The 26,903-nt window shown below is 41.1% G+C and overlaps 2 protein-coding genes and 1 long non-coding RNA gene across 5 annotated transcripts in view; 1 reads left to right on the top strand and 2 right to left on the bottom strand.

The window, feature by feature from the left end:
- Window positions 1-2,024: 2,024 nt before the first annotated feature.
- Window positions 2,025-26,903, bottom strand: part of LOC133761679 (uncharacterized) — a 31,507-nt gene continuing 6,628 nt past the window's right edge. For all 3 annotated transcript variants that reach the window (XM_062194266.1, XM_062194267.1, XM_062194265.1), the window contains exon 2: window positions 2,025-2,958. In XM_062194266.1, the coding sequence (XP_062050250.1) occupies window positions 2,068-2,820 (753 nt within the window). In that variant the 5' untranslated portion in view covers window positions 2,821-2,958 and the 3' untranslated portion in view covers window positions 2,025-2,067. The remainder of the gene's footprint in view (window positions 2,959-26,903) is intronic.
- On the top strand, window positions 4,516-22,368 carry LOC133761681 (uncharacterized). The gene is made up of 5 exons (XR_009866213.1): window positions 4,516-4,690; window positions 14,123-14,214; window positions 19,362-19,418; window positions 20,792-20,842; window positions 22,318-22,368. It is a non-coding gene; the product is annotated as an uncharacterized LOC133761681 (long non-coding RNA).
- Window positions 8,529-9,658, bottom strand: LOC133762354 (homeobox protein Mohawk-like). The gene is given in 1 exon segment (XM_062195355.1): window positions 8,529-9,658. A coding segment is annotated over 1 exon segment (1,068 nt). The 3' UTR covers window positions 8,529-8,590.

Raw genomic sequence — 26,903 nt, 5'->3', positions numbered from 1 at the left:
TATATATATAATCACAGATAAATATTTCTGTCAACATCTGCCAAAATAATACAATGAAAGAAGGAAAGAGGTTGGGATTAGTAAAATTCACCTTTGGGAGTATCCTGAGGAACACAGGGTGTCTTGACACTTTCTAAGTCTTCTTACTATAGGATCTGTGGAGAGCTTTCTATTTTCCTGAGATCAAAATATGCATAAGGTACACTGGTTGTGAAAGGCACATCTGTTCCAGTCAGTAGACTTGTCACTCTTAGTAGCAGACAATTCCTTAGGAAATTGTCAGCTGTCTCATTCGTTAGTATCCACTAGAATAGCCCATTGAGGAAGCGAATCCTATTTGGAGTAAAGTTTGACGAGCTAGTAGACAGGAAACAGTGGGTTCATCCCAGAAATGATAAGATCTACTGGAACCTTGATGTGTGCCTCACCTTCTAATTTCTGCCACCATGTGAGGGCGGTGCCCCAAACCCCAACATCATTTTGGAGGAAGCCCCTGCTCAGGCCCACAGCTGCTCTACCATATCTCATGGGCAGAAAAGGCAATGATGAGTGAAAGTAGTGAGTAGAGGGAGGGACATGAGAATCAGGAGTTTATGTGGAATGAGAGTGACATGCACCTATTAACTAAAGTTGAATTTGAAAATAAATTCTAAATAAAAGTCTGTCACAGAGTGGGCCAAAGTAATAAAAAATTTACATGAATCTGGTAACAGATTTTCTCAGGACTAAGATCTTCATTATTGGCAAATAAAGCCTCATTTCTAGTAATAAATAACACATCACATTCAAGCAGTGATATACCAAGGAACTTTCAAAAGTTATGGACATGTATTTAAAGATTTTAAAATCCATGTATAAAAGGCATCTTCAAAGATGCATGGAGAAAATTATGATGCATAGATTTAAAAATTATTTTGCACTAAAAAACTTACCTTTGCATTTCACTTCTATAAATTTTCTAAAGGACTCTTATACACTTGGATAAACACCAAATAGTTTTTATCTGGAGCAACTGTAGCTATTTGATAGAAAAAAGTTAAAATTATACCTTTCTGACTATGTACTTTTATATCTGAGCCCACACCCAAACAAATTGGAATCAGTTATGTATGGTCAAGGTGTTACCAAGTGTGAGCACAAATAACTTGAGAAGATATGTATGTGAACATGTAAATGTATATTTATATATATACTTATACATGTACCTAGATATTTCTTTCTTTTTTTTTTTTTTTTTTTTTTTGACAGGAGGAGTGGATAGTGAGAGAGAGAGAGACAGAGAGAAAGGTCTTCCTTTTTGCCGTTGGTTCACCCTCCAATGGCCGCCACGGCCGGTGCATCGTGCTGATCCGAAGCCAGGAGCCAGGTACTTATCCTGGTCTCCCATGCGGGTGCAGGGCCCAAGCACTTGGGCCATCCTCTACTGCCTTCCCGGGCCATAGCAGAGAGCTGGCCTGGAAGAGGGGCAACCGGGACAGAATCCGGCGCCCCAATCGGGACTAGAACCCGGTGTGCCAACGCCACAAGGTGGAGGATTAGCCTGTTAAGCCGTGGCGCTGGCCATCTGTGTTAGACTTTACTGTACTGACAGATGAAAGGAAAGAGCCTTATTGGAAGCCAGGAGGTGCCAGTGGATAGGAAGAAGTGGAGCCTGCAGCAGAGAAGAATGGAGCTAATGGAACCAGGGTGTGTTCCTCATCCTCCAGGTCTCTACCATCATATGAGCTTTATCCCTGACACCAAACACTCCAACACACAAGATGGAGCCACTCACACATAAATTTACTTGACTGTTTCTGAGGGGCAGGAAAAACAGCCATTTGGAATGAAAGTAAGGAGGTGATAGATGTACTTAGGAAGTAATGGCATTTGATATAGTAAGAGCAATGTGTATGTCAGCTGTTGACAAGTGGTTTTAGTACATTCTTGGCTTTGCTGTAGCTCCATGCCTGCTCCATGCCTTTTCTTTTCCTGCCGTCCCCACCCCGCCCTCCTCCTGACCTCCCCCCCCCCCGCCCCCCCGTTTTGCTTCCAACACTGGGCTTTCCGGGGCGGGCGTGGCCAGGCTCAGGTGCTCCCCCCTCTCGCGGCTCGCTCTCTTTCTTTTAGACACTGGCCGGCCTCAGGCGGTGCCTTTGAGCTCCTCAGTGCTTCTCCAGCCTGCATGCCGAGTTCTGTGTTGCTGCGGCTAGCGAGGCAGCGGCTTGTCTGCTGGGCACCGATGCCCCACCCCACCCCCGCCGTGGGAAGGGTGAGGCTGGCGTGGGCTATCGGGGAGCAGTCCGTGTCGACCACCGCACACTCCCAGGGGCGCCAGTGCCGGTGCTGGCCAGCGCCCGGGAGGCCTGCACCAGCCCCCATGTCCGCGCATCCCTCCCCCGTGCTCCTGCGTGAGAGCAGAGAGAAGCCCGGGCCGCCCACCGCCCCGAGCACTTTATTTCCCTCGGTGGATTCAGAGAAAGTCTGCCAGGCCGAGCCGGCGAAGCTCCGCCGACCGGAGGTGACCGAGTTTTGGGGACACTGTGTGCCCGTGTGCAGCGTGGAGCGCGTCCCCCAGAGCAGGGCTGAGGCAGAGGCCCTGGAGCCGGCACACCTGGCCGTGAACACACGAGCCGTGCCCCAGTGCCCCGTCTCGCTCTGCTCCCGTGGGCGCGGACGGGGGTCCGCGGGCAGTGCGGCCCCGCTCCGGCCGCGGCTTCTCTCTGCCATCGTTGCGAGGTCGCAGCAATTTACAGAACTCCCTCCCTCCTCCTGCCACTCCCGCTTCCAGACGAGAGCCATTTGTGTAACACCAATACTTAACTTAAGACAGACATGCATTGCGTGGTTGTGATCCGACCCGATGCCTCACATCCTCAATGTGGAAACGATAGACAAAGCCGATTCCTCCAAACTCCCGGGCAGCGCGGCTGACTTGTAATGTAAGAATGGAATTCCAGACACTCGCCACATTCAGCTCTAGGACAGAAAGGAAATCTATGGATATGGTATTTTGTGAATGATCTTTTAAATAAAAGAAAACCTTACGAAAAAAAAAAAAGCAATGTGTAATCAGAAAGTGAAGTTGAATTTTAAATAAATTCTACCACAAAAGCCTTTCACATATCAGTGGTAAGATGATAACATAAAACTGGACATAGTACTATTTTCACCAGCCTGAGGTAATCATTACCACCATATAAACTCATTCCTAATTTTAAAACACCAGACTCAAAGTAGTAACATGCAGATGCATATTAAAACATCAAGTTTAGGCCAGCACTGTGGCTCACTAGGCTAATCCTCCACCTGTGGCGCCAGCACCCCGGGTTCTAGTCCCAGTCGGGGCGCCGGATTCTGTCCTGGTTGCCCCTCTTCCAGGGCAGCTCTCTGCTGTGGCCCGGGAGTGCAGTGGAGGATGGCCCAGGTTCTTAGGCCCTGCACCCGCATGGGAGACCAGGAGGAGGCACCTGGCTCCTGGCTTCGGATTGGCGCAGCGCGCTGGCTGCAACACACCAGCCGTTGCGGCTACTTGGGGGGTGAACCAATGGAAAAAGGAAGACCTTTCTCTCTCTCTCTCTCTCTCTCTCTCTCTCTCTCTCTCTCTCTGTCTAACTCTGCCTGTAAAAAAAAAAATCAAGCTTTAGGATACATGTGATCACTTGACTGAAAAAGTAAGTCATCACATATGATTTATGCCTATGTACTATTCTTTAATCCTCTTGATCTTACTTGAGTGCATTGACATCAGGAATCTATGAAGACCCATCAGTGAAATGTAAGGTCCAAATCAATGAATAAAGACATTTCAAAAAGTTTGAGGAAGGGAACCAGTGTTGTGGAGCAGAGGTTTACTTGCCACTTGTAATGTCATCCTGCCTCAGAGTGACCATTCAATTCCCTGATGCTGTGCTTCCAATCCAGCTCCGTATTAAAGCTAGCAGTGGGAAGATGTCTCAACTACTTGGGCCCCTGCCACCCATGTGGGAGACCAGAATGGACTTCCTGGCTCCTGGTTTTGGCCTGTACTCACCCTGGCTATCGTGTCCATTTGAGGAATGAATCAGCATCTTCTGCCACTTTCAACAAGTAAATCAATGTCAGAAATTCAATAATTTCATGTATTTCCATCATGACAGTTATCTTTCTTTGGTTCTATTTATAGGACTTCTTTAAGCATTGTTTATAAAGCTGATCCGAAATAGGCCAATTTCTTCAATTTTTGTGTCTTAGAATTCTATTTCTCTTCATTTATGAAATATAGCTAAGCTGGTTAAAGCATTCTGGTAGACTTTTTGTTTTCAGAACTTGGAATATATCATTGTATTCTCTCCTGGCTTGTGTTGAAAAACCTGTTACAATTCTAATGGATTTCACTTAAAGCTGACTTGATACTTTTCTCTTGCAGTTTTTAATATTCTTTGTTTTGTAATTTTGAGAGTTTAAAATATAAAATAATAAGATAAAATCTTGTGTGATTTCTGACTATATATCTTTATATTCCCTTAGCTCACACCCAAATGAATCGGCATCATTAGTTATGTGGAATCCATCAATGAAAAATGAGTGAAAAACAAATGCAATATGTGTATATGTATACATGAACCCCCTGAAAGACACAGGCAACTATATACAATACTTAAAATTAAGCTACTACCTGTGAACTGATTGATATATAAGTACACGTGTGCATATCATTAATTTGAATGTGGTAGGTATTTTTAAAAATTAAAAATGAGGCTTCATGTGACAATAATGACTATCTCAGGACTCTTAAAACAAAAGTATATCCAGAGTGAACTAATACTTTAATCCCTAGTCTTTTAGGGTTGCATTTTTGTCAGATTATATATATTTATTTGTGTATGTTTATGTGTTATGTGTGCATATGTATGGGTGTGTGCATGAATAATCATCAAAAAGCACATGGAATATCATTTTCCCTCCTTTCACTTTCAGTCTGTGTGCCTCTTTGTCAGTGTAGGCAGCAAAGAGATGAGTTTTCTTTTTTAATCCACTGATGGGTTTTCTTTTTTAATCCATTGAGCCAGTCTCTGTCATTTAACTCATCCCAGCTAAAAGAGTTCTGCCTGTTCCCCTTCCAATCCAACTTCCTGTTAATGCATCTATGAAGGACATGGCTAATGGCCCAAAGTTGAGCCTGGTCACCCATATGCGAAAATGAGATGGAGTTTCTGTCTCCTGACATTGGCCTGATCCAGCCCTAGTATTTGAGGCCATTTAGGAAATGAACCAGTAAAGAGTAGCTATCTCTTTCTCACTCACTCTCTTCCACTCTCTCTCTGTCACTCTACCTTCCAATTAAATCTTTTTTAAAAGGAAAAGTGAATGGAAATATGAGTTATGTATGCCGGCATTTCAGAATGTTTGCATCAATATAAACTTATTGTTCAAATCCATTTTCATGAACCTTTTTAATTGCTCTCATACACACCTAGATATTTCTATCAATACCACATATGCAGAAACATAATACAATGAAAGAAACAGTTGATTTTTGTGAAATTTACTGTGAGGAGTATCCTTGAGAACACTGTAGTATCTGTCGAGAACTTTCTGTCTTTCTTAGGTTAAATTGGGTAACAGAAGCATAAGTCATGAAAGGCATGGCTCTTCCAGTATTTTTGTCATTTTTAGTTGGGGGCAAACAATCCCTTAGGAAACTCAGGTTTCCCGTTTGTGGGTCTCTGCTAGAGTGGGCTGAAGAAGGAGAGATTTCCATTTGAAGAAAGAGGAGTAGGAAAAGACCCATATGTTGGGTCCTTTGAGTATCCCATGAATCTCCAACATTGGTTTTTTGTTTTTTTGTTTTGTTTTTTGTTTTGTTTTGTTTTGTTTTTTTGACAGTCAGAGTGGATAGTGAGAGAGAGAGAGAGAGAGAGAGAGAGAAAGGTCTTCCTTTTTGCCGTTGGTTCACCCTCCAATGGCCGCTGCGGCCAGCTCAAAGTGCTGATCCGAAGCCAGGAGCCAGGTGCTTCTCCTGGTCTCCCATGCGGGTGCAGGGCCCAAGCACTTGGGCCATCCTCCACTGCCTTCCCGGGCCATAGCAGAGAGCTGGCCTGGAAGAGGGGCAACCAGGATAGAATCCAGCGCCCCAACCGGGACTAGAACCCCGGTGTGTTGGCACCGCAAGGCGGAGGATTAGCCTGTTAAGCCACAGCACCGGCCTCAACATTGTTTTTAAGTTTTCTAATTTCTTTTTTTTTTTTTTTGATCCGACTGTAAAATTTCCAGAGACTTATCTTCTTCTTCTTCTTTTTTTTTTTTTTTTGAGGTCTAGAAATTAACTTTATTTTAAATCTGTCAAGAACTCCTGGCACGTCTTAATTTTATTAAAATGATTACATCTGGCAAAACAAAGGAGAGAGGTCACTCTCTTTCTCTACAACATAAATAACGAGTTAGAGCCTCAGCTGCTGACTCAGCATCGTGCGAGAGTCTGAAAGAACTTTAATTTCCAGAAAATGTTTAAAGCAGCAAAAGAAAAAATAAATTAAAAGTAATTGCAATGGCAACTATTGCCAAGGATGTGCTAATTATAAAATCTTGATGTGTTTATATGCCAGACGGCATGCTTTGGTATTTAAAAACAAAAATCATTTGAATTGTGGTCCTATACTGGCTTGTCATTTATAGTTCATAACACAAAACACATTTTTGCTTTTTTTTCCAAAAAAAAATGACAAAAATGAATCATGACTAATTCAAACAAAATACAACCAGCAGTCACTCATCTAACAGAAAAATGTTAAAACAAAAACACTTTTATTATAATAATTCATACCGGAATAACTTACAATAGTATGAAAAAGAGTGAAGTATTTGTCCTTAGTTTTCATTGACGTACTCACATTTTTGCAAAAATTGTTTTGTAAAGATTCCCAAGTGTTTTTTTTAACCATGAACTTCGAACTAGTTAAGGATCTAAACCAAAAACGCATACTTCATCTGTTCATACAGTCATAACTTACATATCTTGCTTTGCATTTACTGTCACTGCAAACAGCGAATTAGAAAACAAAGTAAAAATATATATGTACAAAATATTTTATATCAAATTATCTTCATTACACTAAATAAACCCAAGCCCCCAAAGGCTATGATACATGAAAAAGTGACCTACACTTTATATCAAGACTGATGCTGTCCATACATCAACTGGAGCAACCTTTGGTTTTAAAAACATTTTGCAAAATAAAGAAAAATGCTACCACAGGGCTGCACTACCAGTTCTTATTCACACTCACAAAAATACTTTCCAGTTTAAAAAAAAAAAAAAAACAATTTAAAAATAGATGACATACCCAGAAAAAAAATCTGACCATAAAAAAGCCCAATCCTTTTTATGTTTCTGTAGCACACGCACTCCGGTACAGTTGGCATTTCCACTGCTTATTCAAGTTTCAAGTCTTCCCAAGTTGATCAGAATATTATTGTTTTATTGGAAAAGATCTTCTTCTTCTGAGATTGATTATTCTCCCTGAATGGTAGTCTAACTTAGAAACAGAACTCTCTTTCTCTGAATGCATGATTTCACTTAATTTTTACTTAAATATCCTCGTTGGCAAAACTCAGAGGCTGCTCCAGGTTTTGCTTTCCATATGTTTTAAATTTAAAAATCAATTTTACGCACGTATATGTACTATTCGCATAGATACATTTCATTGTCTTGTTCTCATTGCAATACAAATCGTCCACCAGCAATTATAATTTGAAATGAACCAAACAAAAAAAGTTTTTAGTCATTCCATATGAAAAACAGCTTTCTCTTCTCAGAAAAAAATACTGAACTCTTAATGCAAACAACATTACAAGTTTTAAAAGTAAACTCTTTTTCTAATGAAAACTTTTGAGTTTTTTTTTTTTTTTTAAACTTCAGCCAAACTTGAGAAAGTGAAAATCCAAATCAATTCTACTGGACATTGTCCTTAAAAACAGGGTTGCTGGTCACCACATATTCACTGCAGTTTTAAATTCATTTGAAGGAATCAACTTTTAAATACACACATTATGCGGCTCGCAGTGCCCCCGCACTGTGGAAGTTTGCGATAGATCAGATCTGCAGGCTAAGGACGTGTGCATAAAATTCTCACTGTCGCTGTGAAAGACGCAGTGTCGAAATCTTCTGGAAAGAGCATTTCATGTGGGCTGCACCGATTTCCAAGTTCCAACGTGGGCACTACTGAATATGCTTGCAGGGCTTCTAGCAACTCTGGTTCCAGTCCTGGAAGAGTTAGGTCCGTCTCGGCTTGATGCATGCAGCCTAACGACCATCTGGGGCTGGCATGTGAGACACAGCCGCCCCACTCTGCCCACGTTGGTGCTGACTTTCGGGAAATAAGGCACTTACTGTAATGGTAAGACAGGCGTTTTATGCATAGTTTGAGTAACATAAAATAAGTTAATACTTTCGATTAAAATGAGGTTTTTTTTATAATTTATATGTCTTTTATAGAAGCAACTAAATGATATACTTAGGGTAATTAAAAAGAGGAAGAGGTTTGCAAGAGAGTCATTTGCACCCCAGCTTCGGCTCTTAAGGACAAGGACGGCAGAGAAGGCAGGGATAGGATCTGAGAGTGACAAGCCCTTAGAACTGCGGCACCAGGGGGACCCTGACCGTCTTGACTTCCGCTATATGGGATGACTTCTGGATGATGCAGCTGGCGGTCCCTTGCAGAGTGTCCTTCCCTTGGGCCAGGTTTGTGAGAGCCATGGCTGCATTGATCTCCTTCCAATACGTGTCGTCCTTGCTCGGCCGCGTTCTGTTAGCTGCGCCGTCACCCTAGTTGGATCCATTTTCTGGAGTGTCTGTGCGGTAGACAAAGTTGCCCTCTGTTTCTGACGATGACGATGGAGACACCAGCTCTTCCTCAAATTCGTTGGAGCTAAAAGATCCTGAGTGGTTCCTCTGCCTTGTTTTCCCCACCCTGGTGGTGTTCGTGGCCATAACGTGTCTCAAAGAGTCGTTAAGGTAGCGGTTCAACAAGCTGCTCTTGTATTTTGGGGGTGACACGTAGTCCTCGCTGGCCCCTGACTCTGGCCTCACCCCAGCTTTTACGGCTGAGCTCTCGCTTTTGGCCGCAGTGTGATGAACTGGAGCAGGATACACGCCTTCGTTCATGTGGTCTCTGGGAGGATTTTCCCCATCTTCAGAACACGAATCATCGCTGCTCACGCTGAGCCGCTCGGCGTTCCCTTGCACGTACTTGTTGTACAGCTTTATTCTTAAAGCCCAGCTCAGATCGGGCTGCCGAACAGTGTTCTTAAGGCGACGTCTTGCGTTTGCAAACCAATTTGACACCTGCACCAGTGTCATCTGAGAACCGAGGGCCAGGAGAATCTTCTCGGTCTTGGTGGGGTACGGGTTGTCGCGGTGCTTGTAAAGCCACTGCTTCAGGGGCCGCGCCATGTCTTGCAGGGCTTGCCGCTTGTGTCTCACCTTCCCGCCATTCTGCCGGGACCCGGTCCTCTGGTGTCGCAGGCCAAGGTTGTCCTTGAGGGGCGGGCCGTCGGGAAGGCCCACCTCGGGGCGGTCGTGGGGACTGTCCAGGACGCCGCCGCCTCCGTAGGGCCGGCCGCCCCGCTCCCGCTCCAGAGCGCCTCGCTCCTCGAACAGCACGGCGCCGCCGAGTTTATTGAAGACGATGGTGTTCATGGTGCGGGCTGGCGGGGGCGCGCGGTGCGGCCGCAGCGCCTCGGGGCCGGGCCGCCCGGAGCTCGGCAACAGGGCTGGGGTTCTGGGGCTGCGGGGCCGGCAAGCAGCTGCTGGGCGGCTGGCTCTCCCGCCCCGAGGCTAGGCGCACTCCCATCCCCGCCGCATGTTCCCCGCGCCGGCTCCAGCGCGCTCACCGCCGCCACCGCCGTCGTCTCGGCTTTATTTACCCAGACGGGCGCGCACGGCCCAGGAACCGGAATACTGAGGCCTTCTCATGTTTCCTGACTGCCCGGCCCAGCAGGCGAACATCCTGCGGGCGCGGTATCCCGAGACTTATCTTCTAACTCAGATATTCTTTCTTCTGCCTCACTGAGTCTGTTGTTAAAGCTTTCTACCCCATTTTTTATTTGATCTATTGAATTCTTCATTTGTAATATTTTATTTTGATTTCTCTTTAATATTTCAATTTCATGGGAAACATGTTAATTCATGTCACACATAGATTGCTTGAATTCATGAATTTGCCCCTCATTACTTCTAAATAATCCTACAATCAGTTTTATGAAATTGGAAGTTCATCAGACTTTCCATCTTCACATTCTAGTATTGAAGTATTGTTGTGTTCCTTTGGGGGTGTCATGTAGTCTTCCCTATTTGATTCTAGATTTTCTTTGTTTATTTCAAGCATTTGTGGAGATATTTGTTAGGTGTTTTTTTTTTTTCTCTTGGTGGCTTTTATCTTTGGACTATGCCTCTGTGGCATAGTGTAGTGTCTGCTCTTTCAGAGGTCTGTGCTGGGTGTTGCCAGAGAGCTCTGTTCAGTGCTCCAGAGTGAGGGGAATGTCTAGAGTAACACCCAAGTTGAATGTGGTAAATGTCAATCTTTTTTTTTATTAGTGTTGAGAGTTTGATGAGCTCTGTTGGCATAGTCTCATGCTCACCTCCTCTCCTCCAAGGTGAAAAATGCCCAGGTGCTATCCCCAGTGGGTGCAATATTCATCCATGCTGCCACATGAAACAGACAAAGGATCCATGCAGTCTTTAATGTAAGCACAGATCCCTCAGTAATGGCCTTCCCAAAGCAATCAATGAGCCTGGAGTGTGTGGACCTGCCCACTGCAACTCCCCAGAGACCTAGCCACACCCTGCACCCTCCTACACTGACACAGTTGTTTTCACAGTCCTTGCACACAAGGCTCCCACAGTCATGGGTGTCCAGTCACCCATCAGTTCTCCCAGCTAGACACAGGCATCTCCTATTGGGTGGTAGCTAGGTGTACAGACACAAGCTGATGCAGCTGTTACCTATGACCAAATGGCACCCACCCTCTCAGCTAGTTACAGGACACCATGGTTAGGTAGTAGGAGGAGAGAGAAACAGGCTCCTTTGTTTTCCTTTAAGATGGCAGGTACACTGTCCCCCACAGGGCTCCAAGCCAGACTCATGTCTACACACAGCTTTTTGGCTGGTGGCTTGGACTGCTGTAGTTTATTCTCACCTCATTCTCCTCCAAAGCTGTTGCTGAGGCTCTTGGCTGCTAGGGTCCTGTGTTGCATCTGTGTTCATGCTGCATGTCCACACCCTCGCACTTAGATCTACAGCGTCCTTCTAACTCCTGTGGATTTTCTACTGCAGTTTTCTTCCTAACTGCTCCCTGAGATTGCACTCCCTCCATTTTTTTTAACTGTCTTCCCTTTGATTACAGCAGTTATCTTTCAATTCTGCCACCTTGGTATCTCTTGGATGTCTCTTTTAAAATATATGCTTTGGAATGATTTTCTCCCAGGCTGTGTAATCCCTTCTCATTCTCTTAACTGTCTTTTGGAGAGAAGTTTTACATTTTGATGAAGACCAATTGGTCAGTTTTTATTTTGTGGATCATGTTTTTGGTGTTGTATCTAGAAAACTAATATAGGCCATAGAGTATTCTCTTGAAATTTTATTGATTGTGAGTTTTGCATTTATTTATCTGGTTTTTTATATGATGAGACTTATATATTGAAGTTAATTTTTCAATCAATCAACCACCATTTTTTTTTAAAATACTATCCTGCATGGCTGATTTCCCTTTCTATCTTTGTTGTCTATTTGTGTGGGTATATACTTTGATTTTTGATTCTTTGTTATTCTTTTGGTTGTTTTATTGATTTATTTTTACTTATGTCTGTCCTAAAAAGTCATGTTTGCCTTCCAACTTTGTTCTTTTATCAAAGTTGTTTGGTTTTTGGAATTCCTTTATATTTCCACATGAATTTTAGGAACAACTTGCCAATTTCTACCAAAATTTTTTTAAAGTCGACTGAAATTTTTGGTTGAGATTGCATTGAATTTGTACTCCATTTTGTTGGAGAACTGACATCCTAACAGTATTGAGTCTTCCAACCCACAAAGAAAATAAAGTTAGTTTTTGAAGTATCTGTGTGTGTAAGAAGCCCCTCCATTATATACAAAAGAAAAAATAACAGATAAAACAATCTCTGCTTTGAGATTATTCTTCTGGAGTATTTGATGTTGGTGTACTCTATCACCCATCTTTTAAACAAACAGCATGTGTCTTTAAAAAAAATCTTTGCAGTATGGGATCAAATCCATTCCATTCTTTCCTCACAACGATCTCAAGACCACCAGAATCTGTGGTTGCCATGGACATGGAACTCTTATTCTTTCATTGGCATGTTCGCAGCCAAAGGCGTAGGACATGGTGGTAAGGATCTCTGACCAAGGTCCCCCATCCTATCCCCTGCCCTCTCATTCTCATGAAATGAATGGAGGTGTATAGCTGGAGAAAAAGGAGGGAAGAGAGTGGGGATGAGCTGAGAGTCTTTAGGGCTCATAGATAGGAAGATAGCCTTGAGCCCAGTGGTGAGAAGAGCATTGATTAACATTCCTCTCCCCTCTGGGAGACCTCCCAAATCTCCCTTACCCTCTGGGACCAGTGAACAACTAAGTCGATATTGGTTAAGTAGCAGTGACCTTGTTGCTGGCAAGGAATTGAGTGAAGATTTGACTTAACAAACTCTGATTTGGGGCAATTAAAAATAAGAAAAGGATATGCACACACACACACACACACATAAGAAACTATGAAAAAAGGGAAAACCATTATTCTGAAGGATAGTTGGAGAGGAAACTTGAATCAAGATCTTAAAAAAGTTACCTCCCTTTTAGAGAAACCTGCAGGAGTGCACAATAATGAGAGCTACTGTATCCTGTTGTTTCTAGCCTCTTCTGAGGCATAGTAAGAGAAAGAATATTCCTAGAAATCCCACTTTGCCTTGGGTCACCCTGGTTCACATCTAAAGATGTGCCTCTAGCACATCTCTGCAGCACTAGGTGGTAGACTGGGAGCTTGGGAATTTCTACCCTTTCTGCCAATGAGTTGGTATCCTTTCAAATGTATAAAATTTACAGATGGCTGTGGCATGGGTCCAAAACTCAAAATCAACTTTTATGCCCAAATTGGACTATTTATTTTTAAAAATAATTATTTTTCTATTATATTTTATTTTTTCTCCTTGCCAAGAATTTAGGGACTTATGGCACAATTCTGACTGCATAAGTGTAGTCATCATGTTGTTTTTCCCTGGAAATGTCTTATTTTCCTGTGACTTCCAATTTTCTTATATGACATAAAGCTACTTAGTGTAATGTTGAGGGACACATCTCTTTTTCTCACACTTCTTTGATTTATTCTACAGAATATTTCAGGATGGAAACATCATAAGTCACTATGATGATACAGCTATTGAGTTGAAACAGATTCTGTTGCATTTTCTGGGTTCTGGGTAGCAATTGGATGCTCTTAAATGTCTATTCTGGGGCCAGTGCTGTGGTGTAGTGGATAAAGCTGTTGCTCTGGCATAGTAGGTAAAGCTACTGCAGTGCCAACATTCCATATGGGTGCAGTTCGAGTCCCAGCTGCTCCACTTCCAATCCAACTCCCCTAATGGCTCGGGAAAGCTGCCAAGGATGGCCCAAGTGCTTGGGCTCCTGAATCCATGTGGGTGATCCAGAAGAAGTTCTTGGCTCCTGGCTTCAGATTAGCAGAGCTCCAGCCATTGTGGACATTTGGGGAGTGAAGCATCAGATAGATGATTTTCTCTCTCTCACTCTGTATCTCTGTCTCTCTCTATAATTCTGTCTTCCAAATAATAAATAATATTTTAACAGCCAAGAAGTTTTAAAAAAGTGTACTGCATGTAAATGTAAATATCATTGAATCTTCAAAAAAATGTTTTCTTTTACTTTTAGAACTAAAATACCAAGGGCAAATAAAGAATGTATGTTTCACATAAGTTATCAAATTACATGATACTGTAGATTTCCTACATTTATGGATTCAGGACCTTAGAAATGCTGATCCATACCTAATAAGTTCTATGTGAGTCTTTCTCCTTTGAAGGATATGATAGGTGTCTAAACACATGGAATATAAAATTCATAAGCGCTTTTACTTTTCTTAGATTATGGATTGAATTTAACCGCATGGCGATATGAAGAGATTCAAAAAGAATCGTCTGTATCGCTGGTTCTCTCAAAGGAAAAATACTGATACGTAAGTGATATTATTCTAATGTACTGAATTTTAAACATAACTTTCAACTTTAGTTAATCTGATAGGCAATCTGTGCATTCATTCTTGCTAAATATAAACTGTATAGAGATGAAATTTGTCAAGCTCACAGAATAAAGACCTTGTTAATCTATGCCTGAAATTTCCTTAAAAACACTAGTTTGGATGGTGTGATAATATGCATGTGCCAATCACTTTATGCTTTTCCTATGGGAAATCTGGTTGCCCTACCGGAGGATGATGTATTCTGGAATGATAAGCTAGGTCCAACTCAGGAAACCATTCCACATAGAGGCCACCACAAGGGCTTCAGTTGTCTTGTCATGATTAACACCTGAATTGTTGTTAATTACCAAAATAAAGGTTACAAATGTGTTTTTATTAGTGACACTGGGGCTTACAACTTAGCATGAAGATGCTAAAACTGTATGAAAATTAAAATCTGTGGATCAGATGAATGCTTATACAGACAGTTCCCCCTTGGATAAGCACAATTTAAGAATCTGAGTGATATCTGTAAGTGTATACCAGAGACTTGTCCCCTAGGTGATCCTATCTGCAGCCATTGGTTTAAGAGAGCTTTTGCCTCCTGAACATTGGAAATATATCCCATTTATTGTATGGATGTCTCATTCCCAGATAGATTGGTGCCCCAAGAAATTTGATTAGCTGTCCTAGTCTGTCATCTGGATCTGAGGGGTAATTTGAATATTGACCAGCTCTCTTCCTCAGTAGAACCCATCAGGAAAACCTGATAATCATACAATGAGGCTACCTGCATCAAAAAGTCATATTCCCCCCTTTTGGCAGTCTGAACATTTTCCCTTAAGGTGATTTATTGCTATATCCCCAACACATTCCTGTTGGTCTTCCTGTTGAGAGATAGCAGATACCTATCAGCCATGCTTCAAGGACATCAGAAGACCAGCATAATACTTGAAAGACTACATCCAAGGACCCTCAGACCAGGCAAAAATTATTGGAAAATCTAGACTACAGTCTTCTTTTTAAATATTTGAGGAATAATATAATAATCATATCTGTCTGGTCTTAGAGTTTTGATCTATTGCTGAGTACAAAATTAGTTTGCTAAAGGGACAATTAAATAGCATTTAACATACTGTTTCTGTAATGTGTTTCTTATACTTTTGTCAGTATGAGGTTTGTGTTCAAATAAGTCAGGAACGGCAGCATATTCTGGTCACCTTTTAGAGATCCATGGTATTTATAAAAGAAATATGCTGCAGTTAGCGCTGCTGCACAGTGGTTTAAGCCCACCAACTCCAGCACGAGCATCCCATATGGGATGTCCCAGCTGCCCCTTTTCTGATCCAATGTTTTTGCTAATGTACCTGGAAAAGGAGCAGAAGATAGTCCAAGTACTTGGGCCCAGGGATGAAGCTCCTGACTCCTGGCTTCAGCCTGGCCCAAGTCTGGCTGTTGGAGCCATTTGAGGAGTGAACTAGCACAGGTAAGATTTTTCTCTCTTGGCCGGCGCCGCGGCTCACTAGGCTAATGCTCTGCCTGTGGCGCCGGCACACAGGGTTCTAGTCCCGGTCAGGGTCCAGATTCTGTCCAGGTTGCCCTCTTCCAGGCAACACAGCTCTCTGCTGTGGCCCGGGAGTGCAGTGGAGATGGCCCAAGTGCTTGGGCCCTGCACCCTATGGGAGACCAGGATAAGCACCTGGCTCCTGCCGGATCAGGGCGGTGCGCCGGCCGCAGCGGCCGTTGGAGGGTGAACCAATGGCAAAAGGAAGACCTTCCTCTCTGTCTCTCTCTCTCACTGTCCACTCTGCCTGTCAAAGAAAAAATTTCTCTCTCTCTCTCTCTCTCTGCCTCTCTCTCTGTAACTCTGCTTTTGAAATAAATAAATAAATCCTTAAAAACAAGCAAAATGTGTGCAATCAGTTTCCCAAACTTACATAAACATTTGAAAAGTCAGGTAAGTATTAACGATAAGAGAATTTCAATCTCATGTCTGTTACTTCTATTTTGTAATAGTAGGAAAGTTAGTCACCCTCTCTGAGGCTAATTGCTTTCATCTATCAAATGGAGATAATCCTATAGATTTCATAAGAGTATTATGAGACTTAAGGAATTATTATATGTAAAGTATTTGAATAACACATGAAACATAAGTGCTATTATTTTGTATTAATAATTTCAGACGACCGTTCCATTAGAAACCTTTCAGAGATGCTGGCTTAATCATAACTGAATATGACTGAAGAATAATGAGAAGAGTAGATTCTGATGTGTTCATTTGAACAGGTTTTGCCAAAGGAATTTCTTGTAAAATTTAAGAACCATTAATTTCATTTTTGAAATTTGTGAGCACATGTGATGTCTGAAACTTAATCTGAAGACAAATTATCAATGCAGAAAAGGTTGAAAAGCCAGAATATAAAAATGATGCTAATATGGATCTCCAAACACTTCTATTATCACCAGGCAGACCAATAATAATATCTAAAATCTATTTCTAGACACCTTTGAAGTGTCAGATAATTTAATTAATACAAATTAAGTTTGGGATTAAAATGTTCACTCAAGAAGTATTGTTTTCTCAATTATTGCATTGATTTCATAATGCTCAAGGAAAACCAGAACAGAATATTACAAAGCATTACAAAATCTGTATTTGTTTTAGAGATTTCTTTGTTTATTAATTTATTTTTTTGACAGGCAGAGTTAGACAGTGAGAGAGAGAGACGGAGAAAAAGGTCTTCCTTTTTCCGTTGGTTCACCCCCCAAATGGCCGCTACAGCTGGCGCGCTGCAGCAATCCGAAGCCAGGAGCCAGGAGCCAGGTGCTTCCACCTGGTCTCCCATGTGGGTGCAGGACCCAAGTACTTGGGCCATCCTCCTCTGCCTTCCCTGGCCACGGCAGAGAGCTGGACTGGAAGAGGAGCAGCCGGGACGGAACTGGCGCCCCAACCGGGACTAGAACCCAGGGTACCAGTGCCGCAGGTGGAGGATTAGCCTAGTGAGCCATGGCGCCAGCTGATTTCTTTGTTTGTTTGAAAAGGTTACAGAGAGGAGAAATAGAGAGTGCTTCCATCCCCTGGCTATCTCCCCAAGTGGGCCCAAGGACCAGGGTCGGGCAAGGCTGAAGCTAGCAGCCAGGAGCTTCTTCTAGGTTTCCCATGTGGGTAAAGGGATTAAAGGACTTTTATACAGTGAACTCAGAGAAAAATTGAAAAAGTTATCAATTAACACCACTGTATTAAAGTCCCTTTAAATGTAAATAAGCTAATACAACAACTAAAGGATAGGGTCAGATAGAAAAATGATCACAAATAATTTCCAACCAAAAAGTGTTTGCAAGAAACCTACTTTAGTATAAAGACACAAGTGGAACAAAAATGAGAGAATAGAGGAAGCTATTTCGTGCTAACACTAATTTTGAAAAAGCAAGAATGGCCGTATTAATTTCAGAAAAGGCAGAGCTCAAAGTAAGGAAATTGTCATTTGTAACAAGGGCCATTAAGTAATGATAAAGGAATGATTTTTGCAGGAAAACATAACAATCCTTTGACCAGACACCTCAACCTGAAGATATACAGACAGTCCTTAAGCATATCAAAACATGCTCACAGTCATACATTGGTAGAGAATTGCAAATTAACACGATAAGATACTAAAAAATGCCTATTAGAAAGGCTAAAATCCCTGAAATATACCAAAATACTGAAATATATCAATATACTGAAAATACCAAATACTGGCAAGGATGTGGAGCAGTGGGAACCCTCATTCATTGCTGGTGGGAATGCAAAATAATGCAGCCACTTTCTAAAATAGTTTGACAGTTTCTTGCAAAGCCAAACATAGTCTCACTATACGACCCTGCACCTGCACCCTTAAGTATTTACTCAATTGGCTTGAAAGTTATGTCCACATGGAAACTTACATACAGACAGATATTTCTAGCAACTTTATTCGTAATTATTAAGAATTGGAAGCAACCAACATATCCTTTGATAGAGGAGTGTATAAACAAACCAGCATGTACATAAAATGGCATATTTATCAGCACTAAAAATCATTGAACCATGTAGCCATGACAAAACATGTTGAAACCTTGAATGCATATGGTTAAGATAAAGAAGCCAATATGAAAAGGCTACTTACTATATGATTGTAGCTATATGAAATTCTAGAAAGGTATAGAGACAGGAAAAATGATCAGTAGTTGCTAGGCATTGGTGGATGAGTAGAGGAATGAATAGGTAGGAGGCAGGGAAGGTTTAGGGCAGGGAAATTTATGCTGTAATGATGGACAATGACACCATGCATTTAGCAAAACACATAGAACTGTGCAATACAATAAATTGACCCCAACTATGGGTTTTATTTGGTATATTAGCAAGTGTACCACAAGAATATAAGGTGTTAGGAATAGAAGAAACTGTCTGAGACAGAATGAGTATAATCAGTATATAGAAACTTTCAGTACTTTAATTTTTCCACAAATAAATTTTCTCTAAAAAATAAGGTATACTAGAAACAAAGTACAAAGAAAAATAATCATTCTGCTCTCATGCTCTCTCTTCAGTTTATAAAATCTTATAGTTTAGGTAGATGCTTACCTACGTTACTGGTTTCAGGCTAACCAAATGGCCACCAGGGACTAATTTTTGCCATTCAACTGTAATTGTTCCAGCATTTTCCCCACCCCTTTATTTGTAACCTTACATCAACTTTTATCCAGATGGATTTCCCCATCCCTACACTGTCATTTCCCTCTCATTTCCCAAATTTATCTGACATTGACCAGAACGAGACAGAGAACAGAATGTGGGGAAGGATTCTTAACCATCACATTGGTGCTTCCCCTTGCTTCCTTCTATTTCTAGTAAATAATTACATTCACAAGGACACACACACACACACATACACAAGCACATATGGACACACACACCCTCACATACACACACAAGCATATTTTGAGGCAGGCTTACAGGTCTCGCTGTCATGATCCTAAACTGTGGCTTTAGTTCCCATCATGTGTCCCTAGGCTTTCGCATGTATGACTTATTCTTTGTTCCCTGAAACTCCTGTCTGGAAAGAGCATCATTTCTTCCAAATTGTCTGATGGTATTTTTGGTTTTTCGTTTGTTTTCACAGGGATGATAATCCGTTGACAGACATTTTGGTTGTCCCTAGCCAGAATGTCAATAATAGGTGAGTTTGTTTTCTGTTGTCTGCATGGGAAACCATTTTGGAGTCGTTATGACAGCACACAGTTAATTGACAGCCTGTCAGTGTCTGTGTGTAACCTGTTTGTGTTTTCTACCTAGATGTAAAAAAGTGGGCCAGGTCAGAAAATATGTACTCATGATATGTTTGTGTACTTTAGAAACCTGAGCCTATCACAATTCAGAACCCAGGCAGCTATCAGAATACCTGTGTGTGAGATGCACAGTGACACAAGGGAGAAGAGAACCCATTTTGGAAGCAAACACTTGGTAGATGTAGGCAGGGAAAACAGGAGGTTTCAGTGAAAAGAAAGGAGCTAATATTCCCAGGATCAATCCCTCATGCTCCAGGGCACTGCCACCATGTGAGGCTAATCCACTCAGCCCAAACCCACTATCACATTGGGTGGAACTCTTGCTTCTAGCTTGCAGTGATTCAACCCTATCTATGGAGCAGGAAAGGCAACCATGATGGGTTTAATCAAGGAGATGGTGAGAGGGAGGCTGTTAAAGCTGGAAATCAGTTGGGACAAGAGGTATAGGTACCCAGAACTTGAAGAGGTCTAGGAGGTAGTTACAGAGAGTGGCTGTACTATGGGTATCAAAAGAAAGTTAGAAGGAGTAAGTCCTACAGTTCCACTGCACAGTGGGCTGACAATAGCCTATTACATATTTTACAAAGAACTGGAAGAGAGAATCTCAGCATCTCCAAACATAATGAAAGAATAATGAGATGAAAATGCTAATTACCCTGATTTGGTCAGTGTATGCTGTGTACATGTGTTTTAATATCATTAAACCCATAGATAATGAAATTGTTACAGTTAATAACATTTTCAAAAAGTCTTGAGGCATGAATATTTATTTTATAGGCCTAAGAGTTTAATTTCCACTGTATAAAACTTTTTTACTTTGGACAAAAAGGAGTGAGCCTATTAGCACATCAGCTCACATTGTGAGTTACAAGGCTAAGGATATAAATAATCAAATTCATTGTATAACAAAAAGGAATTGAGGAGGAATCCTGTTTGCAATAAGGAAAAGGTAAAATTGAGCACAGAGAAGAGGAGCCCTAAGCACAGAAAAATAACCTAGACCCTAGAAATGTCCCAAAGCCTCAAGATACCCATAACCCATGCCAGACACACTTCCACAAACTTTTAGAAGGACCCTCAAACATATGAGTAAAAATCCATTTGTATCTAGAATAACTGTACTGATTTCATCTGAAATTTTTAAATAACTGTGACTTTTTAGGTTTAACCAATTTAAAATTATAGATCAATTATAACTAATTTGAATAAAAAATGAAGTTCATGAATTCACGTGGTGTTTGATTATGTACAATTTAACCCGCAGCCCTGCTCTAAATGAAGCAGCATCCACTCATGGCGGAGTCGAAAATGAAAGGTCAGATACCTACTTCTATACAGATATACACACATATGTCTAAATACATATTAAATGTAGATTTCCTTCAAAACTGTTTCTAAAGCAGTGCCAGCTTTTGTTTGTAACTTTTTTTCTTTTTTGCATCCAGTTCTATAAAAGAGGAACAGGTCAGAAGAAACAGACTTCTTCCCATTTTGATAACTAGTTCCAAAATTCTTGGAAAACTATCAGATCATTTGTGCATGCGACTGAAGTAGAGTGGGCAGTGTTCATTTGCTAGAGCTAATGTAACAACATATGACAAACTGAGTGTCTTAAACAAATTTATTATATAACAGACCTAGGGGTTAGAACTGGAAAATGAACTACTGCACATAGCCTTTTTTGAGGTCAGTAACAATGTATCTGTTCTATGCCTCTCTCTCCTAGCTATTGTCAATTGCTGTCCATCTATGGTATTCCTTGGCACTTAGAGAGTCCTTACCCAGGTCTCTGCTCACATATGTACATGGCATGCTTTCTGTTTGTGCCTGCATTCACATTTTTTCTTTTTATAAGGACACCAGTCTTATTGGATTAGGAGCTCACTCTATGCCAATAGAACCTCGTCTTAACTGCTTAGTTTCCAGTGAGCCTATTAGCACATCAGCTCACATTGTGAGTTACAAGGCTAAGGATATAAATAATCAAATTTGGGGGACAATATTCATCATATAACAAAAAGGAATTGAGAAGGAATCCTGTTTGCAATAAGGAAAAGGTAAAATTGAGCACAGAGAAGAGGAGCCCTAAGCACAGAAAAAGAAAACTAACAGACCCTAGAAATGTCCCCAAAGCCTCAAGACACCCATAACCCATGCCAGACACACTATTGGATGAATGAACCCCTGACTCAGGTCTGCAGCTACCTGACCATATCTCATGGACAAGAACCACAAACATGGGTGAAAGTAAGGAAGTAAGGAGGTGAAGGTGAGACTTGAGAATCAAGAATTTAGGTGAGGTGAGAGGGATGTGTCCCTACAAATTGAAGTTGAGTTGAATGAAGTGGCACCACAAAGGGCTATCCCTCTCTGTGACTAAGTTAATAATAGTTTTAATTATATCTAGAGCATTACTAAGCTCATATCACTAAGAAGTTTATACCTGAAATATGAAGTTGTGTTCCTAATAACATCAACACTGGGTTTAAGTAGTGACTAAAGACCACCTAGTTTATGAGTACCTATAGCTCTCTGATCCAACAAAGTAAGTTTATAATCTACTAGGTCACACATGAATGAATCAACATCATTAATAAATAAAAATAAAATTATTTTGCACTAAAGTAACTTAACGTTCTTATTTAATTTCCACAAACTTTTGGAAAGACCCTCAAACATATGAGTAAAAATCCATTTGTATCTAGAATAACTGTACTGATTTCATCTGAAAAACTTAGCTTAAAATCAGCATCCTTTCTGATTGTGTACTTTTGCTTTATAATCTCCTAGCCCAAACCAGGGTAAACTGCACTCTGTCACTGTGGAAGACCCTAATGAATGGTGAGTTCGAACAAATTTTTTAAAAGAATTATTCTTATTCATGTGAAAGTATTACAGAGAGGTAGGTAGGTAGATAGAGAGAGAGAGAGAAACAGAGAGAGACAAAGAGAGAAAGCGAGGCCTTGCAAATGCTGGTCCACTTCCCAAATGGCTGCAATGGCTGGAACTGGGCCAGTATGAACTATAGAGCCAGGAGCTTCCTCTAGGTTTCCCATGTGGGTGCAGGAGTCCTCTGCTGCCCTCTTAGGTGCACCAGCAGAAAGCTGGATCAGAAGTGGAGCAGCTAGGCCGCAACCAGCGCCCATGTGGGAGGCCTGGCACTGCAGACTGGGGTTTACCCACTACACCACAGCGATGTCCCCCAAAGTTCCAATAAATTTTAAAAGATATACATATTCTCAAGTAAATGTTTATGCATAGAATCACACATAGATATTTCTGTCAACACCTGCTGAAACATAGTACAATGAAAGAAGGAATAAGTTTGGGATTAGTACAATTTACTCTTGAAAATATCCTTAGGAATACAGGGTGTCTTGATACTTTCTACATCTTTTCACTGTAGGATCTGTGGAGAATTTTCTATTTTCCTGAGATCAAATTATACATAAGATACACTGGTCATAAAAAGCACACCTCTTCCAATCAGTAGATTTGTCACTATCACTTGCAAAATTGTAAAGATATAAATATAGACACTTAGAAAAGCAAATATACCAGAGAAAGGTAAAGATTGTGATTTGGCAAAATTCTTGAATGGAGCTTGGCAACAGACAGTCTTTGCCACTCCTTTAGTGGAATTTAGGTAATAATTAAGAGGTTTACATAATCCAGAAGCCTTGTGATTTTCACAGGATGTAGCTACCTCTTAGTGGAATTGATGATTTCTTTTTTTTTTTTAATCTTATTTCTGTATTTGAAAGGCAGAAGTACAATGAGGGGGCCAAAACAGATTTGTGTTCTGCAGTTTCCCTCGCTAGATGTCCCCATTAGCTGGTGTGAGACTGGGCAAAAACCAGGAAGCCAGAGCCTCCTTTCAGGTCTCCCATGTGGGTTCAAATGTTCAAGCACTTAGACCATCTGCTGCTTTCCCAGGCACATTTGTCAAGGAGCTTGATTGGAAGTGGAGCAGCCAAGTAGTGACCAAGCACCAACTGAGATGCCAGTGTCCTAGGTGGCAGCTTAACCTATGCCACTACACTGGCCCCCATAAAGTTTCATTTCTAATAAATACACACCACTATAACATGACCATCTGGAGATCAACCAGTTCATGTCCAGAATAACTGTAGTTACTTGAGCAAAAATGATAAGATAAAATCTTGTGTGATTTCTGACTTTGTATCTTTATATCTCTTAGCTCACAGCCAAATGAGTCACCAACCATTACTTTTGTGGAATCCATCAATGACAGGTGAGTGAAAAACAATTTCAATATGTGTATATGTATACACAGGTAAGTATACACTATCCTCAAAATTAAGCTACTACCTGTGAACTGATTGATATACAAAAACACATGTGCATATCACTGAATGTGGTAGGTACTATTGAAAATTAAAAATGAGGCTTCATGTGACAATAATGACTATCTTAGGACTATTAAAAGAGTAGTATATCCAGAGAGAACTAAATATTACTTTAGTCCTTTGTCTTTTAGGGTTTCATTTATATCAGATTATATACATCTCTGTGTGTATATGTTGTGTGTGTATGTGTATGGGTTTATGCATAAGTAACCATCAAAAGGTGCACAGAGTGGCACACATGGTAGCACAGTTGATTGATACTACTTGCAACTTTGGCATCACAGATTGCAGTTCTCGTCCCAGTCTTGGCTGTTGGCTGTCCAATCTAACTTCCTGTTAATGCATGTGGAAGGATGTGGATGATGACTCAACATTAGACCCTGTCACCCACATGGGAAATTGATATGGAGTTTCTGCCTCCTGACATTGCCCTGGTGCAGCCCTTGTCGAAGCCCATAAAGGACAGCTATGTTTCTCTCTGTCTTGCTCTTGCTCTCTCTCTCCCACTCTTTGTCCCTCTGTTTTTCAAGTAAATCTTTTTTCAGAGTTTCATTAAATGAATTTATTTATTAAAATAGTTTAACTCCAAATACAACTGTTGAATTTGTATTGAGTTATAACTACAATTCATGTTTCAATTGAAATGTCAAGATTTAACAGCTGACACTGTTTAAAAAAATAAGCTGTTCAATTTTAAATGGTCAGTTGTATTAGAGCTCAACAATTAACTGTGAACTCTATCTCTGGGAAACCCCAAATTAATAATGTTAAGTCTGTTTCCAAAACCCACTGCAGTCATTCTTGAAACCCTGATCAAGATTTAACAGATGCACAATGACATGTTAAAAAAAAAAAAAAAAACTCCCCCCATAGTCTTTAACATTTCATTGGCTATGGAGACAATTAAGCTTAATCATTGCTAACACAAAACTACTGAGAAAAAAAAACTGAAAAAAAAGACAAACAAAAACTCAACATCAACACACAAAACAATTATCTTCATAGGAACACTGAGAACACTCCAACTGGAAAACCCTGAAAGAAAATGCCAGACATCCTTAGGTAACATTTCCTCATATAGGAAAGCAAATATCAGTAGCTTTAAATACAGAAAAGTGATGGCAACTATAGTGATCAGAGGTGAAACTTCAGTCCTAACTCTACAAACCAAGGAAGAAAAATGATAGAAGCACCCTCTGATAGTTTAAGAAAAGATTTTACGTAATACTTTTGATCAGATGCTGGCTGGTTTTCTTGTAAGTTCAACAAAATGAAAGGCAGAGTTACCACTGGCATCACAGCTGAAAAAAACAAAATTTGCAATATTATAGTAAAACAACTTTAAAAAAATGCTGCTCTTGTATAAAAATTAAAACCAAAAGAAAACCTTATCACGATATCTAAATAAAAACTGGGTCTTTGGATCAAACCGTAATATTTTTAAGGCATGTTAGAAATTCAGGCCGGCGCCACGACTCACTAGGCTAATCCTCTTCCTGCGGCGCCGGTACCCCAGGTTCTAGCCCCGGTTGGGATGCCGGATTCTGTCCCGGTTGCCCTCTTCCAGTCCAGCTCTCTGCTGTGGCCCGGGAAAGCAGTGGAGGATGGCCCAAGTGCTTGGGCCCTGCACCTGCATGGGAGACCAGGAGGAAGCACCCAGCTCCTGGCTTTGGATCAGTGCAGCACGCCGGCCATAGCGGCCATTTGCACAGTGAACCAATGGAAGGAAGACCTTTCTCTCTGTCTCTCTCTCTCACTATCTAACTCTGCCTGTCAAAAAAAATGAAAAAGAAATAAATTCAAACTCACCTATCTAGCTGCTAGTCTGATCAGGGCATAGAATAGTGACCCAAGGTCACCAATTTTCCTCTATTGACACCAGTATTTCTTGTGCCAACAAATACAGTCTTCCCATTGTTAAGCTTTGTATTAACATCTCAACAGACAAATTCTCTCAAACTGAGTTTTGTTCATACCAAATGAATACCAATAATAAGAGCACAGGCGGACCCATCTCCAGGTTTTGGAAATCTTTGATATCTTGTCACAAAATGTGTAGGGCTATATGGAAACATTGATCAGGTAGCCAAATCAGTTATTACTAACATCTATCCAGTAAAAGCCCACCTTAGTATCTGAAAGAAACATTTTTAACTAAAACCAAAAATGTAAGATAATCTTTTCCAGCTTACATTTTGCCAAGTCTTTCACATTTTTAACCTATTTATAACATCTGCATAGCAATTCAAAACTAAAACTGCAAAATTTTCATAGTTGCTTCCAAAATGCAATCTTAGTTGTCATAAATTTCTATTAATTATAGAATTCTCAGAAACCAGAACATTCTGGGAAGTTAGAAGCTTCAAAACCCCACCAGTTCACTAATGAATATTTCCTATTTCAGTAAACTATACTTCTTGAATCTTTGATTTCCCTGCATTTGAGTCAAATCAACTTTTATATAGTCAAATATATTTTCAATAAAGTTGGTCAAAACTTTCTGTCTTTTACACAAGGAGCTTCATAAAAGAGGATTATAAAAATTATCTGGTCTGCTTTAACACAAACCAGGAGGAAAAGAAAGCTAGGCATCAGAAGCAATGGGTGGCAGGCCTATTAATGGCTGATCTGTATGGTGATCTGCCCTCAAGGAGACCAAACAGGCCAGTCCACTGCAGTGGCTTTCAATGTGGTAAGTCTGGGCTTCAGCAGAAGTCAGCTTGTGAAGAGCCCTGGCAGCTCTGCCAAGAGTTGGGTCACTGGAAATGGACCTGCCCTGGAGTCGAAGGATGCCCAGGTCAGAGCCACAGATCTTATTGGCTCCAAGCTGAAAAGCCCTTCACTCAGCCCAACTTCCAAAGTGACCACTGCAGCTGAGGGGATGGTCAAGTAGGGTCAGCAACATTGCAGGCAGAACTGTAAATTTCTTGTTAGAGATGCCCCCTGCCTTTACCTGGCCAGCTCTCCTCCCAGGCCAGCCAAGTAATGAAAGTCAACAGAGTGCCT

This window comes from Lepus europaeus, chromosome 6, assembly GCF_033115175.1.
Source record: "Lepus europaeus isolate LE1 chromosome 6, mLepTim1.pri, whole genome shotgun sequence".
NCBI lineage: Eukaryota > Metazoa > Chordata > Mammalia > Lagomorpha > Leporidae > Lepus > Lepus europaeus.
The sequence above is the reverse complement of the archived record's forward strand: the minus strand, read 5'-3'. Positions and strand labels throughout refer to the sequence as shown.